Below are 23,344 nucleotides of genomic sequence, written 5' to 3' on the forward strand. Positions count from 1 at the left end.
GTCGTGGGTTCGATCCCGGCTCCGGCCTCCCTGTGTGGAGTTTGCATGTTTTCCCCGTGCCTACGTGGGTTTTCTCCGGGTCCTCCGGTTTCCTCCCACATTCCAAAAACATGCATGGTAAGTTAATTGGACTCTCTAAATTGCCCTTAGGTGTGATTGTGAGTGTGGATGTTTGTCTCTGTGTGCCCTGCGATTGGCTGACAACCGATTCAGGGTGTCCCCTGCCTACTGCCCGAAGACAGCTGGGATAGGCTCCAGCACGCCCACGAACCTTGAGAGGAGAAGCGGTATAGATAATGGATGGATGGACGTCTGACTGAGAATCCCATGTTACATTGTGGCCAACGCAAGAATATTGGTCGGTTATTGCACCTTTTGGTGCCGTAAATGCTAATCCTTGTTGTGAAGGATGCCGAATACTAAACTATCAAGCTAGCTGGTGAGAGGCGGCAGCAAACCAACGACATATGTCACACATTAGTTGCCATGAGAACTTCTTCTGCTTTCTTTTGGTGGTTGGCATAATTTTGGTGCATTACTGTCCCGTTTTTTTTAGTACGTGAAAAAAATGTGACTTATACTCCGGAGTTTTTTTTTTCCGTCATGATTTGACTGGTGCGACTTATAGTTCACAAAATATGGTAATTACATTTAGGATCAAATCATACAGAACCAATAATGGATATACATTTAAAAACTGTCGGCCTTTTGAAAACTGTGATGAGTACTTTTCCTTTCTCAGATAGGTCTTTGATGCGTTTGTATTTAACGTTACATTGCCCTCATCTGACTTGCCGTCAAGAAGAAGGGATGCAGCTGACCTGCAACACACAACATAGCTTTACTTAGAAATTCCTGGTTAGAAGACAATTGTTAAACAACATTTGGGAGCATTTACAGTGCACTGTGAGGCGGTAGACAGATGATGGCTCGCCAGGACGTATGCTGCTCTCCGCCTCACATCTCCTTCGCTGTAGTATTGAAAAGTTTCAAGAAGTGAAATGCCGCCTTGCCTCACAAAGTCCTCAAGCACCTGAGGAAGAAAATAATGCAGCCCTGATGGAGACGATTTGATGCAAGTGGGTCACAATCAAACGTTTGACTTACTTGAGAACCACTAGCTAAGAGCATGAAAAGGATGTCGAGACTCAGGGTCACCACCTCTTGCTCTGCCATTTTAAGCGTGGCAGAGAGGGAAGACAACAATCCGATCGCAGCCAACTGGACACAGAACTCCTTCTTCTTGTGGGCCACGTTGGCCAAAACTCTCAGGATCTAAGATGACAACGGAGATGAAGCCCAACATCGTTAAGATATAAGAGGTTACGATGCAAAAAGAATAACTTTAAATTGAACTTCAGTTCTTGTACAGACCATTGTGTTGATGCCTTGAGAGAATGGAAGAAGTTGGATCAAACTCGGGACCAAGTTGAGCGTCATCAAGGCCGAACAGAATAGACTGGATTGAGCTGGAGCACACCACAGAAAACAAAAAAACCCAATAGGAATTACGTAAATTATTACAGCCCTTGAGAGTGCGGAAAAGTACCTAAGCATTAACACAGTAACTCAATATGCGCTGCGCATTACTGTAACTTGAGAAACTATCACAAAGGAAGTGAAATAAAAAGAAACATTCCTCTCAAAAAATGCAGAATCATTTATCTCTGTAATCATCTAACATCACATGTTCTTTAAATATTTAAAATGTTCCAGAACCCACAGAGTAATGTGTAGTAGTGTGTGATTAGCAAAGTACAAGGAGTCCTCATTTTACGAACGAGTTCCGTTCTTACACTGGCGATGTAACACGAATTTCCGCGTATGTCGGATTTCACCGTTAAAGTTGAAAATTTACGTCAAAATACTTTATACAAAAAACGAAAATACATTAAACTAAAAAGCACAAGATGTTGTACTTGACTTTACTGCTGGGAAGTGGATGGAGAAAGAGGAGAGGAGGGCAAAAAAGGCAAAGATTCTGCCGGCGGGCAGACACGATCGAGACACTCTGCGCATGCTCAACGGCAAGGAATGCTGGTCTTTCTATTACAGGAAGTGCTTGTATGCGGAAGTGCGTTGTTTGACGCGAAACCCATCGCAAATACACAGGCAGAGGTAAACAAGCTCAGAGACACAGCACAAAAGCACACTTTTGGAGCGAGGAGGAAACCGGCTGCTTCATTCATGTGGCGAGTGTCATGAATATCAAGTGTTTTATTGACAGTTGAAAGTAACAGGCGGAAATGACGGTTTGACTCATGACGCCACGTGTCGCCGTACACAGTGGGTTATTCAAATGCCGGAGCAACTGTCCACTCAATCATGTAAACGGGATATTCAGAATGTTTCAGAAATCGGAATTTTGACTTTAACCCAAATATTGATTGAATGTAAACGTAGTCACTATGGTGCTGGGGACAAAATGGAGGAGGAGGTATGGGCGTTGTAAAGTTGAAACGTCGTAGGTCGCGTACGTCGTAATTCGAGGACTGCCTGTACAGTGGTACCTCTACTTACGAACGTCTCTTCATATGAAATGTTCAAGTTATGAAACGCCTCAACAGGAAAACATTGCCTCTTGTTACGAAAGAAATTTCAGGATACGAAAGGTAAAAATACAGTATGGGCTGCTACTCGCAGCTCCAGAGTTTCCTGAACGCAACAAACTCATAGCTGCTCTGCCATTGGCTATTACCTAGCAGCTTCCTGGCATCCCATTGGCTAAGAGGGACCTCCACCGTATTTGTCTATGTGTGTAGATAGACAGGTAGATAGATACAGTATGTATGTGATAGATATGTCTATGCAGCGTCCTCGTCATTCGCCCCTTGGGCCATGAGGTGTTCCGATAGTTTTACGTGAATTAGAAACGAGGAAAAGAAAAAAAAGGACAACATCATTTTTTTTGTCCATACAAACAAAGCAAGAGATAATAGAAAAGTATGAAAAAGGGATGCGTTTGGTTGACCTCGCCAAAGAATATGACCGTAATGTATCGACAGTCGCCACGTGATTAAATCAGTTCTTTACAAAACGCCAGGCAAAAACCACTTCTGAGAGAGAACATGAACCAAAGAGGGCAAAAAGCGATGAGGACAGCAATTAAAAGGTAAACGACCATCATTTTAATTCTTTACTCTATTCTTTGTTTTTCACATTATGCACAACTCTCATTTATTGTGCAATAATCTAATTGTAACATGTATTTGTTACATGTTTTCATGCATTTTTATGCTTTATAAAATATTCGTCTGAATATTGGGGGGCTTGGAACGGATTAGGGCATTTAAATGGAAAACGTGTCACTACTTAGAAAATGTTCTACTTCAGGAATTTCTTCCAGAACCAATTAATTTTGTAATACTAAATTTCAACAAAGGTCATGCTATTAAAGCGCTGTGCATATTTTTCCACTTTAAAATCAAGATAGTTAAATTGTGAATTTACCTGCGTAGTTTGAACTTGTATGTAAACAAAACAATATTGAAAGGCTAACATTAGAGCTAGTGAGATAAAAATTGAAAGACAATATCAATATTCGTCCCACCCTTATTTATTTCTTTTTACAAAGACCTTGACTACCAAACTTTAATTCAGATTTTAAAAACTAAAACAAAATAGAATCATTCTGATTAATCTCAAAGAGCCCAAAGTACTAAAATAAAGTCATATTTAAAACTGGATAAAAGGGAAAAAAAAAACAAGAGAGAGGAAATGAATAGACAATTCAAAACAAAGGTTCGATTTCATCATCTATACCCGGGGTCCCCAACCGCCGGGCCGCGGACCGGAACCGGGCCGCAGGCCACTTTGGACCAGGCCGCACAGATGAAAGAAAAATAAATAAATAAATAAATAAAAAGTACAGTACTTCTGGTTTATTTATTATCCGAGGCTGAAAAACATTTTATTTTGAAAAGTGACCGGATTCTCTCCGTTACATCCATCTTTGACTGCCCTGACTCTTAATGCATATCAAGTTGTCTGCACAAGCTAATGAGTAAAATAAACAGACGTATTTAGAAAGAATCTCCCAAACGCAACGGGGGGAAATGTCTTGGTCTCATTTTCCAAAATCACAAAAGCCTAACACATGAGCATAGGTGTGTAGACTACATATCCACGGTTGATGCCTATAGTTACTTTTCATAAAAACCCATGCGCTGCCCATCAAGTGCACTGCGGGTCTCATGAGTTGTTTTACTTTGTGTATATAATAAAATGGACGGAACTATGTGTAGGATAAAGAAACACCTGTGAGATTGTTGAGGACCCAGGCACACTCTCTAGCTAAAGAGGGTTGAGTCTGGGCGTAAGCCTGAAGCAGAGCACAGAGAGCGGCTGCGAGCCCAACGTCACTCAAACAAGCGCCCACCGCATCTGGCGTGCAGGAGGACAGGAGGTTCCCTACACACCTCAGCAGAGGACGGATGAGCTGAGGACAAAATAAGGCAAATGGCAAAAATAAGGAAATAAATAAATAATAGAATAACATGCTATCAACTTAGGTACACTATGTCTGAAAATAAAAAATGGTATATGGTACAAGGCAACACAAACATTTGCATTTTTACCTTTGTAAAATATTTTATATTTAATAACAGTTTTTAGAACGCGCATTGGTATTTTTTTTAATTGATATAGTAACAAAGACTATAACCAGATGGGTAAACAAGTTAACGAAAAGACGAAGACCCAAGAAGAAAATACCTATGTGTTTTCTGAAAATTGTGTTTTTTTCTTGCTTAACACATATACCGAAAAATGACTTAGCAATTATATTTAGGGCCAGACTCACCAGTTCAACTCCCTCCTCTTTGTTTCCTTGAGCGACAGCGCTACCCAGTGGCACTAACAAGGTACTGCATTGCAACAGAGCCCCAAAAGCCAACAGAGCTCGGTTGTCCTCCGCACTTTGCAGAACATAGCAACAGAGGAGAGTCACGTCTTTTCTAACACTTACATTGTCACATGTGAATAAATAAGTGTTGATTGACATACATGCTGAGATAAGCCGACAGCACTCACCTGCACGTGAGGTAGTGCAGACACCATGCACACTCAATGGCGGGGCCCAGAGAAAAATTCTGGTCAGGTGTCAGGACTGCTAAAAGGTGTGAGGGTAAAGTAGAGGCCAGAACCAACCTGTAAAAGGTGATAGAACCCATGAGGCAACAATTGTGGTACCTCCAGTGTTCAACATTCAAAAGCTCATGCAAAATATGAACCGCCTACTGCCCGAAGACGGCTGGGATAGGCTCCAGCACGCCCCGCGACCCTTGTGAAGATAAGCGGTATCGATAATGGATGGATGGATGTTTCACTTAAATTATGCTTGCTTTCTCTTTTAAAAAAAAATATTTTCTGAATGTTTGTGATGGGGTTCAAAATAGCCCTCAACAATAAAATGGCATAGCCGAAGGGTGCTGTGCTTTGCTTCAAATTTATTGAATATAAAGTAAAAAAAAAAAAAAAAAAAAAAACTGTTCTCACATGCAAAGATTTTGGCTCTTCTCTGTTGGCTCCTTCTCTCCTGGCCCACACTACCCTCATGACAGAGGTTGGCCACCTTTTAAACCCCTAGGCCCCTCCCCTATAACCAATTAATTCCCAAATTGACAGTTTTCTTTGTCAAAACACATCCACATTACCATCCATCCATCCATCCATTATCGATACCGCTTATCCTCACAAGGGTCGTGGGGCGTGCTGGAGCCTATCCTAGCTGTCTTCGGGCAGTAGGCAGGGCACACCCTGAATTGGTTGCCAGCCAATCATCCATATTACCAACAAAAAATATTCAAAACTACAGAAAAATATAATCGTTCCACCAACCATAACCCTGCGCCCCGAGACTGCTCAAAAACAACAAACTATTAGTTAACTTAAAAACCAGGTATTGCGCCATGACGTCACACGGCGCCGCCCTACGCATGACGCTACAAAACCCGGAAATAACGACGTGCTCGGTCTGACAGTGGCGAGTTGTGAATGATAGGCGGATGCTGGAGAAAAGTTTGTGGAACACAAGGTTATGGAATACTACTATGGAATGGAAAAAAATGGCCCGACGGTGGCCACATCCCGCACGCTCAGGCCCACCGATGGATGGCCAACCAACAAAACACATGCGGACAGACTGAGTGGACGAACGGCTCGAGGTACGGCGACACTGTTTGGCGACACTGTTCTCCCCGCAGCACCTGATGGAGCCACTCCGTTACAATGTTGTTTGGCAAAGTTTTTTTAATGAGCTTCCAACATAAATTGTAGAATACTATAATCTACTAATTCACGACATTTCAACAATTTTAACTGAAGAAATAATGGATTTGTTGGATCTCTATATGGTTTTCTACTAATTATTCTTATGACTCTTTTTTGAAAAATAAACATTGACTGAGTAATGTGTATGTTTTACAGGCATTCCCCCATACTTCAATGCAGTAGGTCAGATATGGAACAATCATGGTGTTATATAGAATTTACAGTGCCTTGTTGCCCAGTGATTCCTTTACTTTGTGTAACAGAGCTATTGTTTTTGATCATTTTACCTTAGCATTCTGTCTATGTGATTTCCAACACAAATTTTCATCCAGAATAACACCCCAAAACTTGGTTTCTCTTACTCTATTAATATCAATGCCATCAATATCATCAATTGGAGCATCAGCGTCTCTCCTTCTGTTACTGAATATCATAATTTTTTTTTCAAGATTTAACGATAATTTATTTACACCAAACCACATTTTTATTCTTTTGAGTTCTTGTTTAACCACATTCAGCACCTGTATTATATCTTCCCCAACATAATATAAAGTATCTACTTAGTATGGTTACTGTGTAACAATAACCAATCCTTCATTTAGGATAGCTTCTTTCCTGCTAGCTCAATGTTGCCTAACTTTGCTTTTGTTTTTTTAGATGGGAATTTTAGTTTGGACTCAGGCGAAGCCCACAAAGCAGGCAGTCTCTCTATGTTGCTTTCACTTTTACTTTTTTTTGTGTCTGCAAGTAATAATAATAATTATTAAAAAACTATTTTCACACTTGTATCACCATGCATGCATGCATGCATGCATGTGGTAGTTGAGGTACTTACGGGATAATTTTCTCTGATGCGTCTGTGGTTTGGAGAAGCTGTGAAAGGGTGAAACCGACAGCTTCCACCACTGCCATGTTATGCCACTGGTTCTGGACACATTGTATTATAATTTACTATTTAAGGCACCTTTCTATGGTGTTCAATGAATGTATTTCGGACGGAGTGAATTTTATACCTCCATGCAGCTGGCAAGTGCTGGTATAATTCCCTGAGCCAGAAGTTTTTCTCTCATGACATCACTGTCCGGACACAAGTTTCCAAGCGTGTAGAGACATAACTCCTGTGCGAATACACACACACACAAAAAAAAAAAATCAAGATGAACGGTTCTCTTATGAAACTGGGTGTGGAGAAAAAGGTTACTGACAGTGAACCTGGTGCTTTGCCCAGACAGATAGGTGAGGAGGTAGGGTGTGGCAGGCAGACAGGCTGGGGCCACGCTGGAGTGAGGAGAGTGAGACAGTTCGTGGAGACAGCGGACAGACTGCAGGCGGCACCGAGTGTTGGAACCAGTAAGGAGGCCAACCAGCATGTGGATACTGTTCTCTAGCCTAGACAGAATGCACGTTGAGTGATGTACAAGGAAGAATACAATCCAGAGATGTCCAATTTTTTTTCCACAGAAGGCCACATACAGAGTAGTGGGGAAGGTAGAAATAAATGGGGGATTACTTGATGAAGACAAGCTGAGCCGATGGGTCACGGAGAGATTTACTCAGGGTTTTAAGGTGGGCTTCCCTCTCTGGATCACTGTGTTGAAGTTTGTGGAACAAACTGACTACATCCTGTGGACAGAGGACGCAACTTTGTTTTTATTTATTTTTCATTTCACTTTGATTGATTCGAATACTCACATTCTCATCTGAACAAGTGTGCATGATGCCTTCTTGCTGCCCTTCATCTTCATTCACCAGTCTCTTGCTTACCAATTGTCTGTCCCGGCGGGCCTGACGAAGGGCTACTGCACCAAAAATCACATTTCACCCAGCTGACAGCAGCTTTTGCCAACATGACACTCACGCTATTCACAAAAATGAATCAGAGAGGCTCTGTGAGCCCAGAAATAGAATTTGCTTCAGTGTAAACAGACAAAAAAGAGCTGTATCCAACATTCAACTGTAACATAAGATTAATACAGCACTGTCATTCATATCCTTTACTGACACAGTCAGAGACGTATTGGGTCTACATTCATACATAAATGATACATTAATGGTAGGTATTTTTTTCTTCTTTTTGTAACAGTGCAGTTCTATATGACAGCAACATACGTTCAAAATACCAAGTAACATTTCTGTGGTGTTATTTAACGTCTCTGGTGTTATGTATTAAAAGTGGACATTAATTTACTTACTAAATGATGTTGCCAGGGAATTTAAATTAATGCACGGACTTTGACGACACAAGGTACGTGTAGCCCTGTTTGACGCAGTTGCAAAAACAAAAAAAAACAAAAAAAATCAGCAACATAACCCGCTCTAATCACATGAACAATAAGATGAACGCGTTTGATAAATATCCGTCATTTTACATTTATTTAATTCGTTAAATGTCGCCAAAGAACACACACATAAACAAAAAAGTGTTTTACCTTTTTCGTGCTCTCGCCGCTTCACCCGGAACTCCTCCAGGCTGTAGCCTGCTCGTCCAGCTTTATGGCGGACTCTACTTAACCTCCACATTATCTTGATTTCGAAAAAGCCAAAACGTTAATTGAAAATGCAGGTTCACACAGCGTTCAGTTTGGAGACCTGCAAACGAAAACACGAGTTCTTCTTCTATTGGTATTGATTGGAGGTTGGCAGCTATCTTATTAGGTGCAGCACTGCCACCTATTGGTGAATGGGAGATCCGAATACAGTACTGTACTAGTATGAGCATTGAAAAATCAAAACATTCTACACGCTGTCCCTTTAACTCCGCGGTTGCTGATCATTCCTTGTTTCCTTTTACCTCACTCACTGAGTGCATGCATGTATGTAACAAAAAGAGAGAAAGCAAGAGGATTCTAAACTTATTTTTAATTTACCGCTATGAAACGGACCTCGCTTACTCTCGCCCAAGACGGAAGGTTGTTTATGGGGAAATGTTTTAATCTTTCAGTCGATAACCAAGCCATGCGACTTCATTTTGTCCGGAACGAGGATTCCCTTCGTCTTCCAACAAGAAGGAAACCGATAAAAACATATTTTTTTTTAATTAAAAAAAATGTCGATTATTTTGTCAATTAGTAGCCTAATAATTGCAGTTAAAAATTTAAAGTTTAAATTTGCATCACTTTATTCCAAAACAGGACATTATTTCAAATAGAATAGTGCAGAAAATACACAAACATGACTCAGTAACTGGTTTTGTCTGTAACATGTCAGAAAATAAACACCCAAAAAAGTAAAAACACGTTTTATTCAAATCAACACATGGATAATCAGACTGCTTTTACGGAGGACTAAATTAATTGGAGAATATTTACTGTGGAGAATCTGAAATGTACAGTTCACAATTGTAATTTAAAAAGTGATGTAAATGATTAATCGCTTATTTCAAATATTAATTTGCCAATCAATTAATGGTCGATTGGCAAAAGCAAACCATGTGCATTGCCTTAATGTTTCTTGCTGAAATACCCCAAATGCAAATAGTCTTCACTTTTAATTTTTTTTTGGAGCTATTGGAATAATTTTTTTGTTACTAATCCTGCTCATGAAATGAATGTAATAATATTTAGAACAAAGAGTTTTTATTAGCCCCTGACTTTAAAACTAGTTATTCATCAATTTGTTGTAGACTGCATATGTAATATGAGGCGATCATAATTAACCTATACTCACTACACATTCGAACAGCACTACAAAATAGCCAACTCACCATACAGGGGATTACAGGTGTGTCAGAAAGGCTGCAGGACTGGCGTCACCAAAGATGAATTTTAAACCTGAACAACTTGCATTTCCCTTCAATCCAAGCCGCATGATCAACCAGCTCAGCTCCTGCAGTTTTTGTTTTGTTCATTGCGTAAGAAGAGGTGAGCTATGACAAGACAACTCTTGGCTGCTTTACCATGATGATGCATCAGACAGTTCCTGGCAAAGAAGAACATCGCTGTGGTCAAGCAAACCTATTCATTTGACCTGGCACTGTGCAGTTTTCCCTTTTTCCCCAATATGAGGGAGGTGATAAATGGGACCCGTTTTTAAGACAAAACATCAAGATGACTGGGATGATGAAGCTGCGGAGCCTCCTAGAAGGATCCTCCCAGGCGTGCACAAAGACGTAGCAGAGTTGGCTGATAGGGTGTGAGACTCTTGGGGGATTATGTCAGTGAACTGTTGGGATTTAATAATCGTTTGTGGCACTAGCCCTAAAACTTTTCTGGCATGTGAAATTTCGAACAGAGCCAGACTCACATCACACACTTTTCAATTAGAGCAGCAGGTTTAAAAAAAATCGTTTTAATTTGATATAAAAGCATATTGAACAATATGTCATGGGGCAAAACAACACCAATGTATGCAGTATTTATGTATTTGTTTAAACAAAAACTGTTAGTAATGTAAAAATAAAAATTTCCCATCTGTCATTCCATGATGCAATCATAATTGCTGTCTAGTAAAATATTAGGGACATGTTTTGACTTTAAGAACGTTCTGTAGAAAAATGAAAAATCCTTCCATCTAATCCTTGACCTGAATTCAGGAATCCGTTACAAAGAAAAAATTGGCACTATATTACACTTAGTAGGTGATCAGATTAAAATAAGAAGAAAATGATTTAAAAAAAAAAAAAGAAATATTTTTCCCATTACAACAACAAAAGAACTCGTCCTCCAATTTGTCAAAAATGAACCAAAAATATTTCTTCTGCTAAAAATGGGGAAACCAAGCTCGATAAAATGATATTTTCACAGTCCAATGTCTTGACTCTGGATGCCTGGATGGATGTTCAATCTCCTTGTGCTTGTCACATGACTGTGTTCGTTCATGCGGTTGTCGGCGTTGCTGAGAATTCATCTGAATCCACTTTGCTCTTCTCTGCAGAAAGAAAGTGAAAAAAACAAATACTGACATTGCAGCACTGTAAAGGCCTTTTCACACTGCACTTAGCAACCGTAGGTTTCTTTATTTAGTTTGACTTACTTTTCTTTTTCTGTGATGGAGGACTTGGTGTCGCCAGTGTGAACAGAGGTAATGCGTCAATTGAGCCAAGTTTTCTTTTCTTTTTGACTTCTGTATTTGGCTCGGCTATCTCTTCTACATTAACACTCGTGTTTGCATCTTCAACTAATTGTTCCTCATCAGGATTAGCTTTTTCCTTTTTCCTCTTCCTTTTTGTTTCGTTATTGACCAGCTGAGGAGTTCCCTCCACAGGATGACTCTCTCTCTTTTTCTCCTTTGCTTTCTTTTCTCTCACATCTGCATTGGGAGTGTCCATACAACGTGCCGTCTCTGCGTTCCTCCTCGCTTTCGCGTCGTCGTCCATCTGGTCTGGATTTTCCTGTTGAGACTGCTCACCAACTTTTACACTGTCAACAGTCTCAGAGATTCTCTCTTGATCACTGTCTTGCTTCTCCTTTTTCTTTTTCTTGGATTTCTTGTCTTTTCTAAGGGTCTCGGGAATATTTTGACTAGTGGCAGCCTCCTTCTCCCTTTTCTTGGCTTTCTTTTCTTTTCTTTTCACTTCTTCAGCATTCCCGATTGTGTTTCCCGCTACCTGCTCATTTTGGGATGCAGGAGTGCAGTTTGCTATATCCTCCACAGGTTTTCCCGTACATTTGGACTTGACAGCTTCTTTTTCCTCACTAACTTTTTCTTTTGTACTCTCGCCCACTTCGCTTTCGGAACTTTCCTTTTTTTTCTTCTTCTTGTGTTGGCGATTTGTAGCTTCAGCTTTTTCTGCAATGGGAGTTACGAGTTTTTCCTTTTCCTTCTTTTTGGTTTCTTTGGATGATGACGATGTGCCTCCTTCCTCTGATGATATCCAATGTTGTGTTCCATTCAAGGTGGCCAAGTGGGGCTCAGGTACAGTCCCAGTTGTCAGAGAAGTCTTTTTGGGGGGGCTTGACTTTTCTTGTTTCACCGTCACATCTTTCTCTGAGATGTCACTCTTTTTTGCAGCTAACTGTTTAAAAGGCATGTCAGTTTTAGGCTTTGCCTGGGTTTTCCTGGTTCTCTTTTTTACTATTTTGGGTGTAGATGAGTCCAAAGCATTGATGTTATCTATCTTGGCTATGTCGACCTCTGTGGACAAGGAAAGTATATTTTAAAAAAACAACAACAACAAAAAAAACATACACACACTTTGCAGTGACTACAGCAGTTCATATTTTTCAAGTGTTAATTTAACAATGGGTTTATTTTTGTAGTTGTGTTTTTCATCATCATAATGAGAGGCATTTCTCATGAAATAACCAAACTATTAAGATTGGCTGATCAGTCTACAGAATATTAATAACTGTTAAAATTGGAATCCCAGTTTTAACAGTTTCCCCTTTCATGTAAAGACAATTTCATACACGTCTTTCTCGATAATGAGCTTTTTCATTTTGGCATCATTCAACTGTAAACAGATGGATGGATGCAGCAAAAACATAAGGGATCCATTTCAATTAGGTTTTCTTTTTTATATCTTCTCACAATGTGGTCGCACAATTTCTTGTTCATTCAATGATTGTTGTTTTTGCAGTGAAGTTGTCCATTGTTTTTGAATAACAGTTCATTTTGTCTCCATTGATGTGCAAGTGTTACTACTCTTATTTCTTTTAGTGTTAAGTGCGCATCACAAGGTAATATTCACACAACCTTCGCCTTGCTTGTGCATTGTGAGGGTTTTTGATTGGCAAAAACATTCCAGAATGACGTGGGTCACATCACACACCCAAAAATGTTGTCTCTCATCCCACACGTACAGTACCTGTAAGCACACACATACGCACCTACCTGTCATTTGTAACATCATTTTCTTCCATTTGTCAATGTCCAAACTGCTGTCCGAGTCAGAATCACCATCACTTTCACCATCACCAGCAGCCGCAGCATTTTGTTGCTTCTTCAACGTCTTTGCCGGTGTGACAGTTTTGGACAATTTCCCATCTTTTTTCTCCCCTTTTGGTATTACCGACTGTAAATACAAATCCCAATTACTCTGGTATAGTAGTTTAGTAAGGAGCAGAGCTGGGCACTTGACCCTTTTTTGCCGGTCCAGCCGCGACCCTCCACCCTTGACCTGGTACCCTTCTAGCCGCGACCCTCCGACCATATTCATAAACATTACCGGCCGCCGCCCACCCCCCACCCCTCAAAAAAAAAATAAACGTCCGTGATTGACGTCGCCGCGGGAGAAATGCTAACGGCAGAGGCTTTTTAAAGATCATTAGCCAGCTAATTTACAATTCGTACCCACTGTGGGCACGCTTCAAATGCGCCAGTATTTACCCAACTGCGTGCTTCCGTGCATTGCAAGCGCCGGGGTTGGATTTGTCGTATTGTATAATTATTTGGGTCCAATAGGTGGCCAGAAGTCGCAGTCAACAAGTTGTTTGCTACGGAGTATTTCCGGAAGTAGGGAGGACGAGACAGAAGAAGTGCATGAACTCCACCTTGATGTGCCAGTGTCATCCTTGAGTGCTGCGCGCAGCTTGACTATACTCGTGGACACAAGTTGTTTTGAAACAGTTGCATTTCAAGTCGGGGGGGCGTGGCTTCAAAAAGACAGTGACAATAATGGATATCGTGCCTGCTACAACCATAAAGGGACCGAGATGACTAGACGATGCATTTAATTTTATTGCGAAAACGATCTGGAAGGTGGCGGCTTAGGGGGAACGTGGGTGAGTAGCTTCTTTTTACACATACGCCGCTGCCAAACTAGTTTGCTTTGCAGCAGCAACGAGCTGCATGCTGTCCTCCTCTCCGTGTGGGAAACAGTATCATCGCAACATGTGACATAATGGACCGATCTGAGCAGCAACAATTCCTGATGCGTGCGTGGCATGTGTTGCAGACCTGTCGCCAACAGCACAATGCGTCGCTCACGTGAATCAATGCGGCATTTGTCGCTCACGCCGACGCGGGAGTAGAAAGAAGCCTAAAAAGAAGCCTTTCACTGAGTAGGCTGAGATGAAATTTGGCCGCCTCGCGAGCACGTCACACGCATGAGGGCCGATTGGTGGGAATGACTAAAATCCACTTCCGGCCATGCTTAGTCCAGCCCTTTTTAAAAATTTGGCAGCCCCCGCCCCCCGCCCCAAAAATGAGCATCCGGCCGGGCCGGAGGGTCCGACCGGTCGGGCCCAGGGACGGACTGCCCAGCTCTGGTAAGGAGGTAGTATTTTTCAAGCATGAAGTGAAAACTCACCTTCCGTTTTTGTGCTTTCTTTGCAGGTTTGTCCTTTTTCAAAGCGGCTGGGTAATTAGGACCCAAAGAAGAATTTATTAATAGAACAATACACAAAACAAGTATTAACTTTATCATTATTGAAATGATCAGCTCATCAGCAAGCTTTTCAGAAGCCTAATAACGATACAGATCATTTGAAACAGGTGTGTTGCAGCAGGGAGAGATGGAAAACATGCAGTATAGGTGCCCTTGAGGACCGGACTTGGTGACCCTTGATGTACACGGTATGTCTGTTCTCATGCTAAAAAAAACTTTTGACACTATAACACTAATCTCACTTCCACGCCCTCTGAGATGGATCAAAATAGGTGGATTAATCTGCTTAATTCTTAATAAACACAATATTAATCCGAATTCTGTAGCTTGACTAGTGGAGGCACATAGAACATGATGTATTATTGCAAAGAAAAGCTTTGACTTGAGTTCCCCTTTAGTGTAAATGTTGCTTAATCATACCTTTAATTTGAGTTGATCCTCCTCCATTAGATTTGGAGTGCTTGTTCTTTGAGTGCCTGGCAGGAATTGATAGTTGATATTCACAAAAGCATTTGTAAACAGAATAATGAATATGCTTGGGTTCCACAATACACTCACTTTAACCAGGCACTGTAGATTTCCACTAATGATGAAGATATACCTGTAGCTCCTACAACAAATTCCTGTAATTGAGTCACAGACGGTTTTTGAGTCATCTTTTTGCAAACGTTCAAGTACAAAGTTGCCTATCTTTTTTTTTCTTTCAAAGTAGTGACTTCCATGACTAGCCAAATAACTGTGCACGCCAACATCTTAACCAGTATGTCACCTTTAGGGCCATTATCTATTTGAAGATAATTGCGTGCAATATGTACACATTTATACATGTAAGATCGTATCTTCTCATGTATGCGGTGACCTACACTGAAAAAAATGATGGTTGAATTTACTCAATTATATTTCGTCAGGTGTTTGCGCAAAATAAAATCATCTGGATCCAGATCATTTTTTTAAAGTACCGGTAGATGTATAGTCTACTTAAAAATGTATCTGGATCAGACACATGTAGTCTACTTAAATATATCTGGATTGAGAGGATTTTATTTTGTCCAACCACTCGCCGAAATAAAATGAGTCAATTTAACACACCTTTTTTTTTCCAGTGTATGTTGCAGTGGTGGGAAATAAAGCATAAACATGTCAATACTGTACTTAAGATTTTTCATATATCTGTACTTTGAGTATTTATTTCATTTTATTTTTACTGCTTCCTACACTGAAAACAGACATCCGCACTTTCTACACTCTACTTTGTAAAAATTGGCTTTTTAGTTTTTTTAACCTCCACAAATGATGACAGGACATAAATAGGTCAAATTAACTGCGTTTGAGATGTTCATTGAATGATTGAGATCCTGCAGACTTGTAAGGTGGGGAAAAACAAGGACATCAGTTACGTACAGGAACTTAAATCAGGGAACATTAACGTCAACAGATTTAGATAAGCAAGAAATTCCCCATCAAGTACCTTGTTTAAGAATACCGTTTGATGATTTGTGGTGAAGGTATTGTCTTGTGCAAACTTAAGAAGCACAAGCTTCTGCCTTTCACAATCATTTTCAGAAATACGGTACCCACTTTTCAGTTGTCATCATTAGCTAATTTTGCATGTTTTGTTAGTCGGTTGACAAAGCTAAGGCACATAAGCTATTATGCTTTGTTTTGCTCTGTTGTTTGCAGCTAAGTCAGCATTAGAAATAAGAATCTGTTGTCAATTACCACAAATAAAAGGTAAAACAAGTGAAACAAAAATAAAAACAAAAACATGTTTGCACTTGAAAAATTTGACTTCTACTTTGACCTAAGTCATTTAATGTTGTTTTTTTTTTTTACACACACTACTGCTTAAGTAGAGTGCCAGTACTTTTGCTACGGTGTGTTTATTTGGTTGGCATCAAATGTGTAGTTTAAATTGATTTTACACTTTTGCTTATCATTTTATATAACATTTTCATTATTATAATTTAGTTATACAGGTAAACCATGCAGTAGATACTGTACCTCTTATTATACATACTATTCAGTTCATATTGCAACTACTGTAAAATCAATGGCATACAATAATAAACAGACAAAATGAATGAGTCTGCATCAATACTGATAAATTCATGTTGTTTTTTTTTTTTAAATACAACTCTTGAACTGGATTTAAATACACGGTGTAAGTTCTACCTAAAAGTGCCTGACGGGTGTATGCAATCAGAAAATGCAGACATTCCCAACTATGTTATGTAGACACATTTTGAGTTGGCAAACGTAGATGAACGTAGAGGTACAGATTCTACTCCTTCACTTTAGTAAAAGTATACAAAAAAAAAATGGAAACCCCAAAACTAATGTACGTAAAAATATGGATTTTAACTGTCAAGTATGGTCAATACCCATTAAGTCAACTTGGCACGACTTTTGTGCTATCAAAATATGATGTTTCCATATTTTTGCTAATGTTATGAAATGAGTAACAAAAAATGCAAAATTAGCAAATGACAACCGAAAAAAACCACCTTACTGTATGGTTTTTTTTTCTGATTAGACTGCGAATTTTTGAATGTCAGAAGCTTAGTCTTAGGCTGACACAAGACAATGTGTTTACCACAAATCACTCTTGTCCCTAACAACATGCCATGATTTGGGAATATCTTGCTTCTCTTAATCTGTTGCATCATTGTCATTAATGCTCCCTGGTTCGTCCAAGTCGCGGCTGTTCTTGTTTTTTTTTTTTCGTCTTATAAAACCTCAAGTTCTCAATAAATTAACATCTTAATCGATTGAAAAAGTAACTAAAAGTAAGCTATTTTGCCAACGTAAGTAAGTACAGATACCTTGGAAATTGGAACGTTAATTCCTACCACTGCAAGAGTAAAAACTGATGGTAGCCCATCCCACGGGTTCACGCTCATTTCCAATGAACTTTTTCCACACACACTGAGATAGACAAACGTAACTGTCTGTTGCATAACCCCTTTATTTTGCTCGATGGTGTGTACCTGTGGGCTGTGTTTCAAGAGCTCCTCCGCAGCCGAGTGGAAGCCATTCTCTTTCAAATAGCGAAGAATGAGCGCGATCAGCTCGTGTTGGGAAGCGTTCACAGACATTTTCTCCTCGCAACGGACAACAGTAAAGACGCGCGTAAATGTACTTTTTCTGTCATAATGACTGAACCTGGACAACAACCACAAAAATTCGTTGCTAACTATCACGCGTGTATTCAGATTCAACTTTGAACCCAGGATGCAATTGTAGTTTCGGCGCGGTGCATCATGGGATGCAATGTACTGCGCGAGTTCCGGTTTAAAGACATTTTTGTTGTTTATTTATTTATTTTTCATTTTATTAACTTTTTTTGAACATTGAAAATTACAAACACAATCAGAGGATAACACAAATTTGGTAAATATATGTAAACTAAAATAAAAAATAGAATACATAAACAAAGGGGAAGTTAAAAAAAACCCTCAGCATTTCCATTAAAAAACACAAAGGAGCATAAATAAGGAATACAAATCAAAACAATAGATATTTAGCAATGTCTGTACATTATTTTTCCTCATGCTCATGTTTGTATTTTATCAGGGCATAAGAAAAAACGTCATTAAAGTCAGTCATAAATCCTGAGAAGGAGGACTTAGTTCTCCAATTGGCACAGTGTAAATTGTATTTACCCAACAACTAAATAACGTTGATCAAATCTGAAACAGAAAAGTCATCCATAAAGAAAATGATATGACATAATTCAAATAGTGGAACATTATTCATTTTCAATGACAACCAATTATTCATATCAGTACAAAAGCATTGAGAAATAGGGCAAATAAACAACTAATGATCCAGAGTTTCATCATCGTTATGGCAAAAGGACAGTTCACTACCTCAAATTTAAATATTTTCTTAAGAAATCCAGCCACAGGATAGATCTTGTTTTAAAATGTGTTTGTTTGACTTGGTAAAACGGGCCTTTAAATTTTTTTTTTTTTATATAGTTTGTAAGTGCTTTATTTATGGTGACTGATTTTGCTGAATTATACCCCTGCCAAACTCTCCCTCAACCGTAATCATGAAATATTTTGGCTTTAAAGACTTTACTAATGAACATTTAATCAAATTTTTCATCAAACAAAATACATTCTTTAATCAATAGTCTTGACAATACCTTTGGAAGCATCGTTATACATAAAAAAACCCTCTGAATTAAATGTATTAATGGTAAAGGAATTACATTTCAAATTTCATCATACTCTTTTTGAGAACAATGTAACGGATATTTTTCCTTAAATATTGTGTACTTCAAAAGGGTCACTGGGCTGTCCATTAAATCAGTTACAAATAAGACGCACTTCTCAAACCAAATATTTTTAAAGACTGATTTTCTATTTATTGTAATTACTCTAATATTCCATAAAATTGACTTATGGGGAGAAAAGTTGTGGGCAAATATCATTTTCAAGAAAAATTTGTATATGAAAATTAGAGAACTTGACAGGGATTCTGTTAATATCAAAACCACACGTCAACACAAAATGCAAATCTCTAATCTTCTTAAGGAGGAAGTCAACCCAAGCATATTTTTTTTTAAGAGTATGTTCTATTCAAGCCCACTAGTTGAAACAAGGCATTCTGATAAATATTGCATTTGTGGAATAAGAGTTGACCTACCCATTTTTACTACCCATTACCAATCATAGATTCAAATTCAGGAGCTTTACTACCACCAGAGCTGGGCAGTCCGTCCCTGGGCCGGACCGGTCGGACCCTCTGGCCCGGCCGGATGCCCATTTTTGGGGCGCGGGGGCGGTGGGTGACAAATTTAAAAAAACGGCTGGACTAAGCCTGGCCGGAAGTGAATTTTAGTCCGGCCCACTGATCGGCCCTCATGCGTTTGTCGTGGTCGCGAGGCAGCCAAATTTCATCTCAGCCTACTCAGTGAAAGGCTTCTTTTTTGGCTTCTTTCTACTCCCGCGTCGGTGTGAGTGACAACTGCCACATTGATTCACGTGACCGATGCATTGTGCTGTTGGCGACAGGTCTGCAACACATGCCACGCACCCATCAGGAATTGTTGATGCTCTGATCAGTCCATTATGTCACATGTTAAAAAGCTTCTGCCGTTAGCATCTCTCCCGCGGCGGCGTCAATCACGGACACTTTTTTAAAAATATACAGGTGTCATCTGCAAATTGACTTATCTTAAATTCTTTATCAAAAAATGGTAATCCCTTCAATATTCCCAGAATTATTAATAAGTAATGTTAATAGTTGTGTTGCCAGTATGAAACTTGGTTGTTGAATAAAAGGAACAATAAAAGGTGGATGTTAACTCACCAACTGGAGTGTGTTCAGCTATTAATTGTGGGTCGAAATCCAACAGAACCCACACAAAAACGTTTGTATGATGCAGGTTTTAAGTTGAAGGCCATCGATCTTGCTATCTAGGATGGAAACCGCGCTGCTGCACACAATCTGAGTGTCAATTAATCTATGGTGAGACATTGGAGGCGGCAGCGGGAAGTGAAATGAAGATAAGTACTGGTTATTTTCTTTCTTTCTCTTTTTAATCAGCAAAGTTTCTGCCATGTTAAAAGGCACTGTTAGGAAAAAATCTTTTCAGGTACATTCATGTACATTTACAGTTCAAAATCGTTCTGTAAATGCAATAAATATCTAATTTTACAACATAGATAGGTGTGTCTTATAACCCGGTGAGGCTTATACTGTACATTGTTTTTCTTTGTTTTTTATTTTTTTTTTTTTTAAATAGAGAGGATGTGGCTTGTATAAAGGTGCGGCTTAGAGTGAGAGTTTATGAAAGACTCTTGGGAGATGTTGTTCTGAGTTGTTTCTTGAATTATGCAGTGTTTTTCATCTTCTTTATTAAAGGGCCAGCATTTAGAAAAGTTTTTACCCTGAAGGTGGCTTAAGGAGCAAATAGTCTCCATTAATAAGCACAAAAAAATCCTAAAAATGCTTCCTATTAATACACAACGTGACCCTCAGTGTTTCTCACTCAAGTGAGGAGGCACTTGTGAAAGAAGGCTGGAGAAGCGATGGTCAGTAAGGTTTCATAAAGGTTCTTTCAAACTCTCCATGGCCCAAACATTCAGTGACAAAAATAACAATTAAAATGGATACTGAGAGTAATTGGTGGAAAAAAACATGAAACTGTAGCTTCTCACACACCTGTTGTAAGCGGACATTTCAAATAAAACCACAACGTCTTTCCGAGTTGTATTGGTCTGAGTACCAAGCAGTAAGAAGCCTTTTTTCCCAATTGTCTGCTAAGTTTTAGGAGACACTGTAAGGCAATTTGTTAGACTGCCAGTTTTCAGAGAGTTTGGGTGTCAATCCAAAATTGAAACAACACTAAAGAAAAGCATATGACTCAAAGAGGACATTTACAAACCAATGTACTGTATATTAGATACTAAATGTCAGTCCTGGATAGGTGTCACCATTCACCAAGTATGAATGTACCATCTTATCTCACTGGTGCTCCAGAAAAACACATATGCACTTCAGGTTTACTCCAATTACCAGTAAACAAGCGGTAAGGCTTATTCGGAGAGAGAAAACCACCAAGCTTTTATGGAAGGAAAACAACCGTTAACATTTACAGTAAAAAGCAATGTCTTTTTGCTACAGTAAACATTAAATGGAGGAACATTTTTTGAGAACGTTAGGGGTCTGTGAAAAATTTCCTTGAGCACATAAAAAAAAAATCAAGCATTACCCTTCAACGACATGCAATAAATGTGAGTAGTCACCCTTGTAAATGGCACTCTGTTCTCTTTTCAAGCAATATACAGTATCTACTTTCCGTTCCAAACATGACACATTCACAAGCAAAGCCTATCTCGTGAGATGTGGGATTTCCAGTGATTTTCGATGTAACACATTACTGAGAGGCGTTTTTAATATTTTGCCACACTCATAAAGAATCAAAATGAAAGCAGTGCAGTTCCACACCTCTCTCTACATGCAACAACTGTAATGTTTAATTATTGCCTCTCTGATGGTGTCTATGAAACTCAGCTTTATTATTACCATATTATTATTAATAGTTCATTTAAAGGGATATATTATAAACAAAAACGGAATAATTGCTTGTGTATAAACAGCTGAGTCTCTGCAGTGCTTGTTCACCCAAGTCAATTTTTGTCCCCCCAAAATATACAGCAGTGTGAATTGAATATAATAATATAATAAAAATACTTTTGTTGGTTTCAACATTGCGCTTTATGTACATCACACCTCTATCACAGCATTTCTGCATTTCTTTACACACAGGTGCCATCTCACCATTGTTACGGCTCTGATACTACTGTATGTCCAAAGGCAAAAAGTTGCCATGATGGCTTCATTTGTGATTTTCTTCTGTGACCAAACAGTATAATACAGAAATGAATAGAGCTGATAATACTTTTGATCAATAATGTTGTTTAGGAATAAACCAACCAAAAGCTAATACATATTGAACAACACTCTTAAAACAAATGCATCTTTATATGGTATTATGGCTGACAAATTTAGTACTTTTTTTTCTTTTTGGGCTCAACATTTAGAGCTGGAGCACAGGAAAACCAAAACATCCATCCAGTCCTCAGATTAGAAAATTGGGGTAAGAGGTTGAGTAATACGTGCAGGTTTACTGGCAAGACTGTGCTGATTAGAATGGAGGCAGTGTTCGTGGTGAAGGGGCGCAGCCGTATTCAGTAACAGTGCCTCTTCCTTCAGCCAAAACCAAACATCTGCTGGTGACCGACGCATTGCAGCTGCAACCCCCTGTGTGTGCTTGCCTCTTGGCTCATCAATGTGTCTCAGAAACAAGCACCACCTTGTTTGGAACGGGCTTGAAAAAAGCATCGGTTATGTCCGGACTGCAGTGCACCACCTGATACTGAGGAACAGAAATAGTGGTAAAAATACTTCCCGCTTCAAGTTTGACACAATGAATTCCTGCTGAATGACATCAGAAGTCCTAATCTTAATGCAGGATTATTCTCAGAACACTCCTTAAATGTAAATCTGAGTGTTAATGGTTTTTAGAGGATAGGTGCCATGTTTTTGGCTGGCGCCCGTTCCAGGGCGTTCGCTGGGATAGGCTCCAGCTCACTCGTGACCCTAATGAGGGTATGACAGTAATACAGAAAATGGATGGATGATGTTGAAAAATAGTCTAAACGTCTTGGTCTCTTTTTTCTTAGGCAGCGCACCTGTGCTGTGGCACCAATGCCAGCATATCCTGATTTTCCTATCTGCGTAAGTGACAATTTGGTGGCAGAAAGTCGTTCTGAATTTACGCCTGCTCAGATCCCGTCTAAATGCCGGTGCAGCTGGTCTAATGCGATTTGGGTGAATTCATTCAGGGCACAGGCAGACAGATTCGGAGTGTGGTAGATGTCAGACATTTCTTTCATAAATATATGAATAGCAGGCATCAAAGTCTCTGAAACATTGGGTTGTATTTTTTACATCATCCCACTGGGTGGAATATCAATGGGGGGCCCTTGAACAATCAAGGGTGCTGGGCAGTCTCCAAGTGTCGAATTCATGGCACAGATGTACTTCAGATGTGCAATTATCGTGCTGCATTTAAAGGGAATGAAAGGAGCCGCTTTGATTGGCCATGTTTGAAGTCGGCTTTGACCACTCCAAGAGGAGCGCAGCTCTCCCTCTTGCTGATTTGTCGGCCTGCGCGCATCAGCAAAATGACAGTATCAACATCGAGATACGGCATGTGCCGCACCGGATTTACGCTGGTCACGAAAATAGAACCCAGCGGTGATGGGCAACTGGTGGCAGTCTGAGTGGCCC

At 39.6% G+C, this 23,344-nt stretch overlaps 2 protein-coding genes across 4 annotated transcripts; both read right to left on the reverse strand.

The window, feature by feature from the left end:
- Positions 1 to 208: 208 nt before the first annotated feature.
- tmco6 (transmembrane and coiled-coil domains 6) lies at positions 209 to 8,878 on the reverse strand. Of its 2 annotated transcripts, XM_086017808.1 has the most exons (13): positions 8,700 to 8,878; positions 7,963 to 8,069; positions 7,781 to 7,893; positions 7,476 to 7,659; positions 7,284 to 7,388; positions 7,106 to 7,197; positions 5,032 to 5,148; positions 4,802 to 4,916; positions 4,258 to 4,438; positions 1,375 to 1,469; positions 1,108 to 1,275; positions 899 to 1,033; positions 209 to 821 (listed from the first exon to the last, which is right to left on the reverse strand). In XM_086017808.1, the coding sequence occupies exons 1-13, from the start codon at positions 8,788 to 8,790 to the stop codon at positions 798 to 800; spliced, it is 1,527 nt and encodes a 508-aa protein (XP_085873934.1). In that variant the 5' UTR covers positions 8,791 to 8,878; the 3' UTR covers positions 209 to 797. The 2 variants fall into 2 exon arrangements, with proteins under 2 accessions (XP_085873934.1, XP_085873933.1); XM_086017807.1 differs by lacking the exon at positions 209 to 821 and having other exon boundaries at positions 823 to 1,033.
- A 1,663-nt stretch (positions 8,879 to 10,541) lies between these two features.
- Positions 10,542 to 17,800, reverse strand: LOC147151761 (uncharacterized). Of its 2 annotated transcripts, none has more exons than XM_086024500.1 (7): positions 17,524 to 17,800; positions 15,095 to 15,159; positions 14,957 to 15,012; positions 14,459 to 14,502; positions 13,042 to 13,222; positions 11,242 to 12,342; positions 10,542 to 11,136 (listed from the first exon to the last, which is right to left on the reverse strand). In XM_086024500.1, the coding sequence occupies exons 1-7, from the start codon at positions 17,629 to 17,631 to the stop codon at positions 11,084 to 11,086; spliced, it is 1,608 nt and encodes a 535-aa protein (XP_085880626.1). In that variant the 5' UTR covers positions 17,632 to 17,800; the 3' UTR covers positions 10,542 to 11,083. The 2 variants fall into 2 exon arrangements, with proteins under 2 accessions (XP_085880626.1, XP_085880625.1); XM_086024499.1 differs by having other exon boundaries at positions 14,459 to 14,505.
- Between the last annotated feature and the right edge of the window lie 5,544 nt (positions 17,801 to 23,344).

This window comes from Filicampus tigris, chromosome 2, assembly GCF_054856515.1.
Source record: "Filicampus tigris isolate MCC_2025a chromosome 2, RoL_Ftig_1.0, whole genome shotgun sequence".
In the NCBI taxonomy this organism is placed as follows: Eukaryota; Metazoa; Chordata; class Actinopteri; order Syngnathiformes; family Syngnathidae; genus Filicampus; species Filicampus tigris.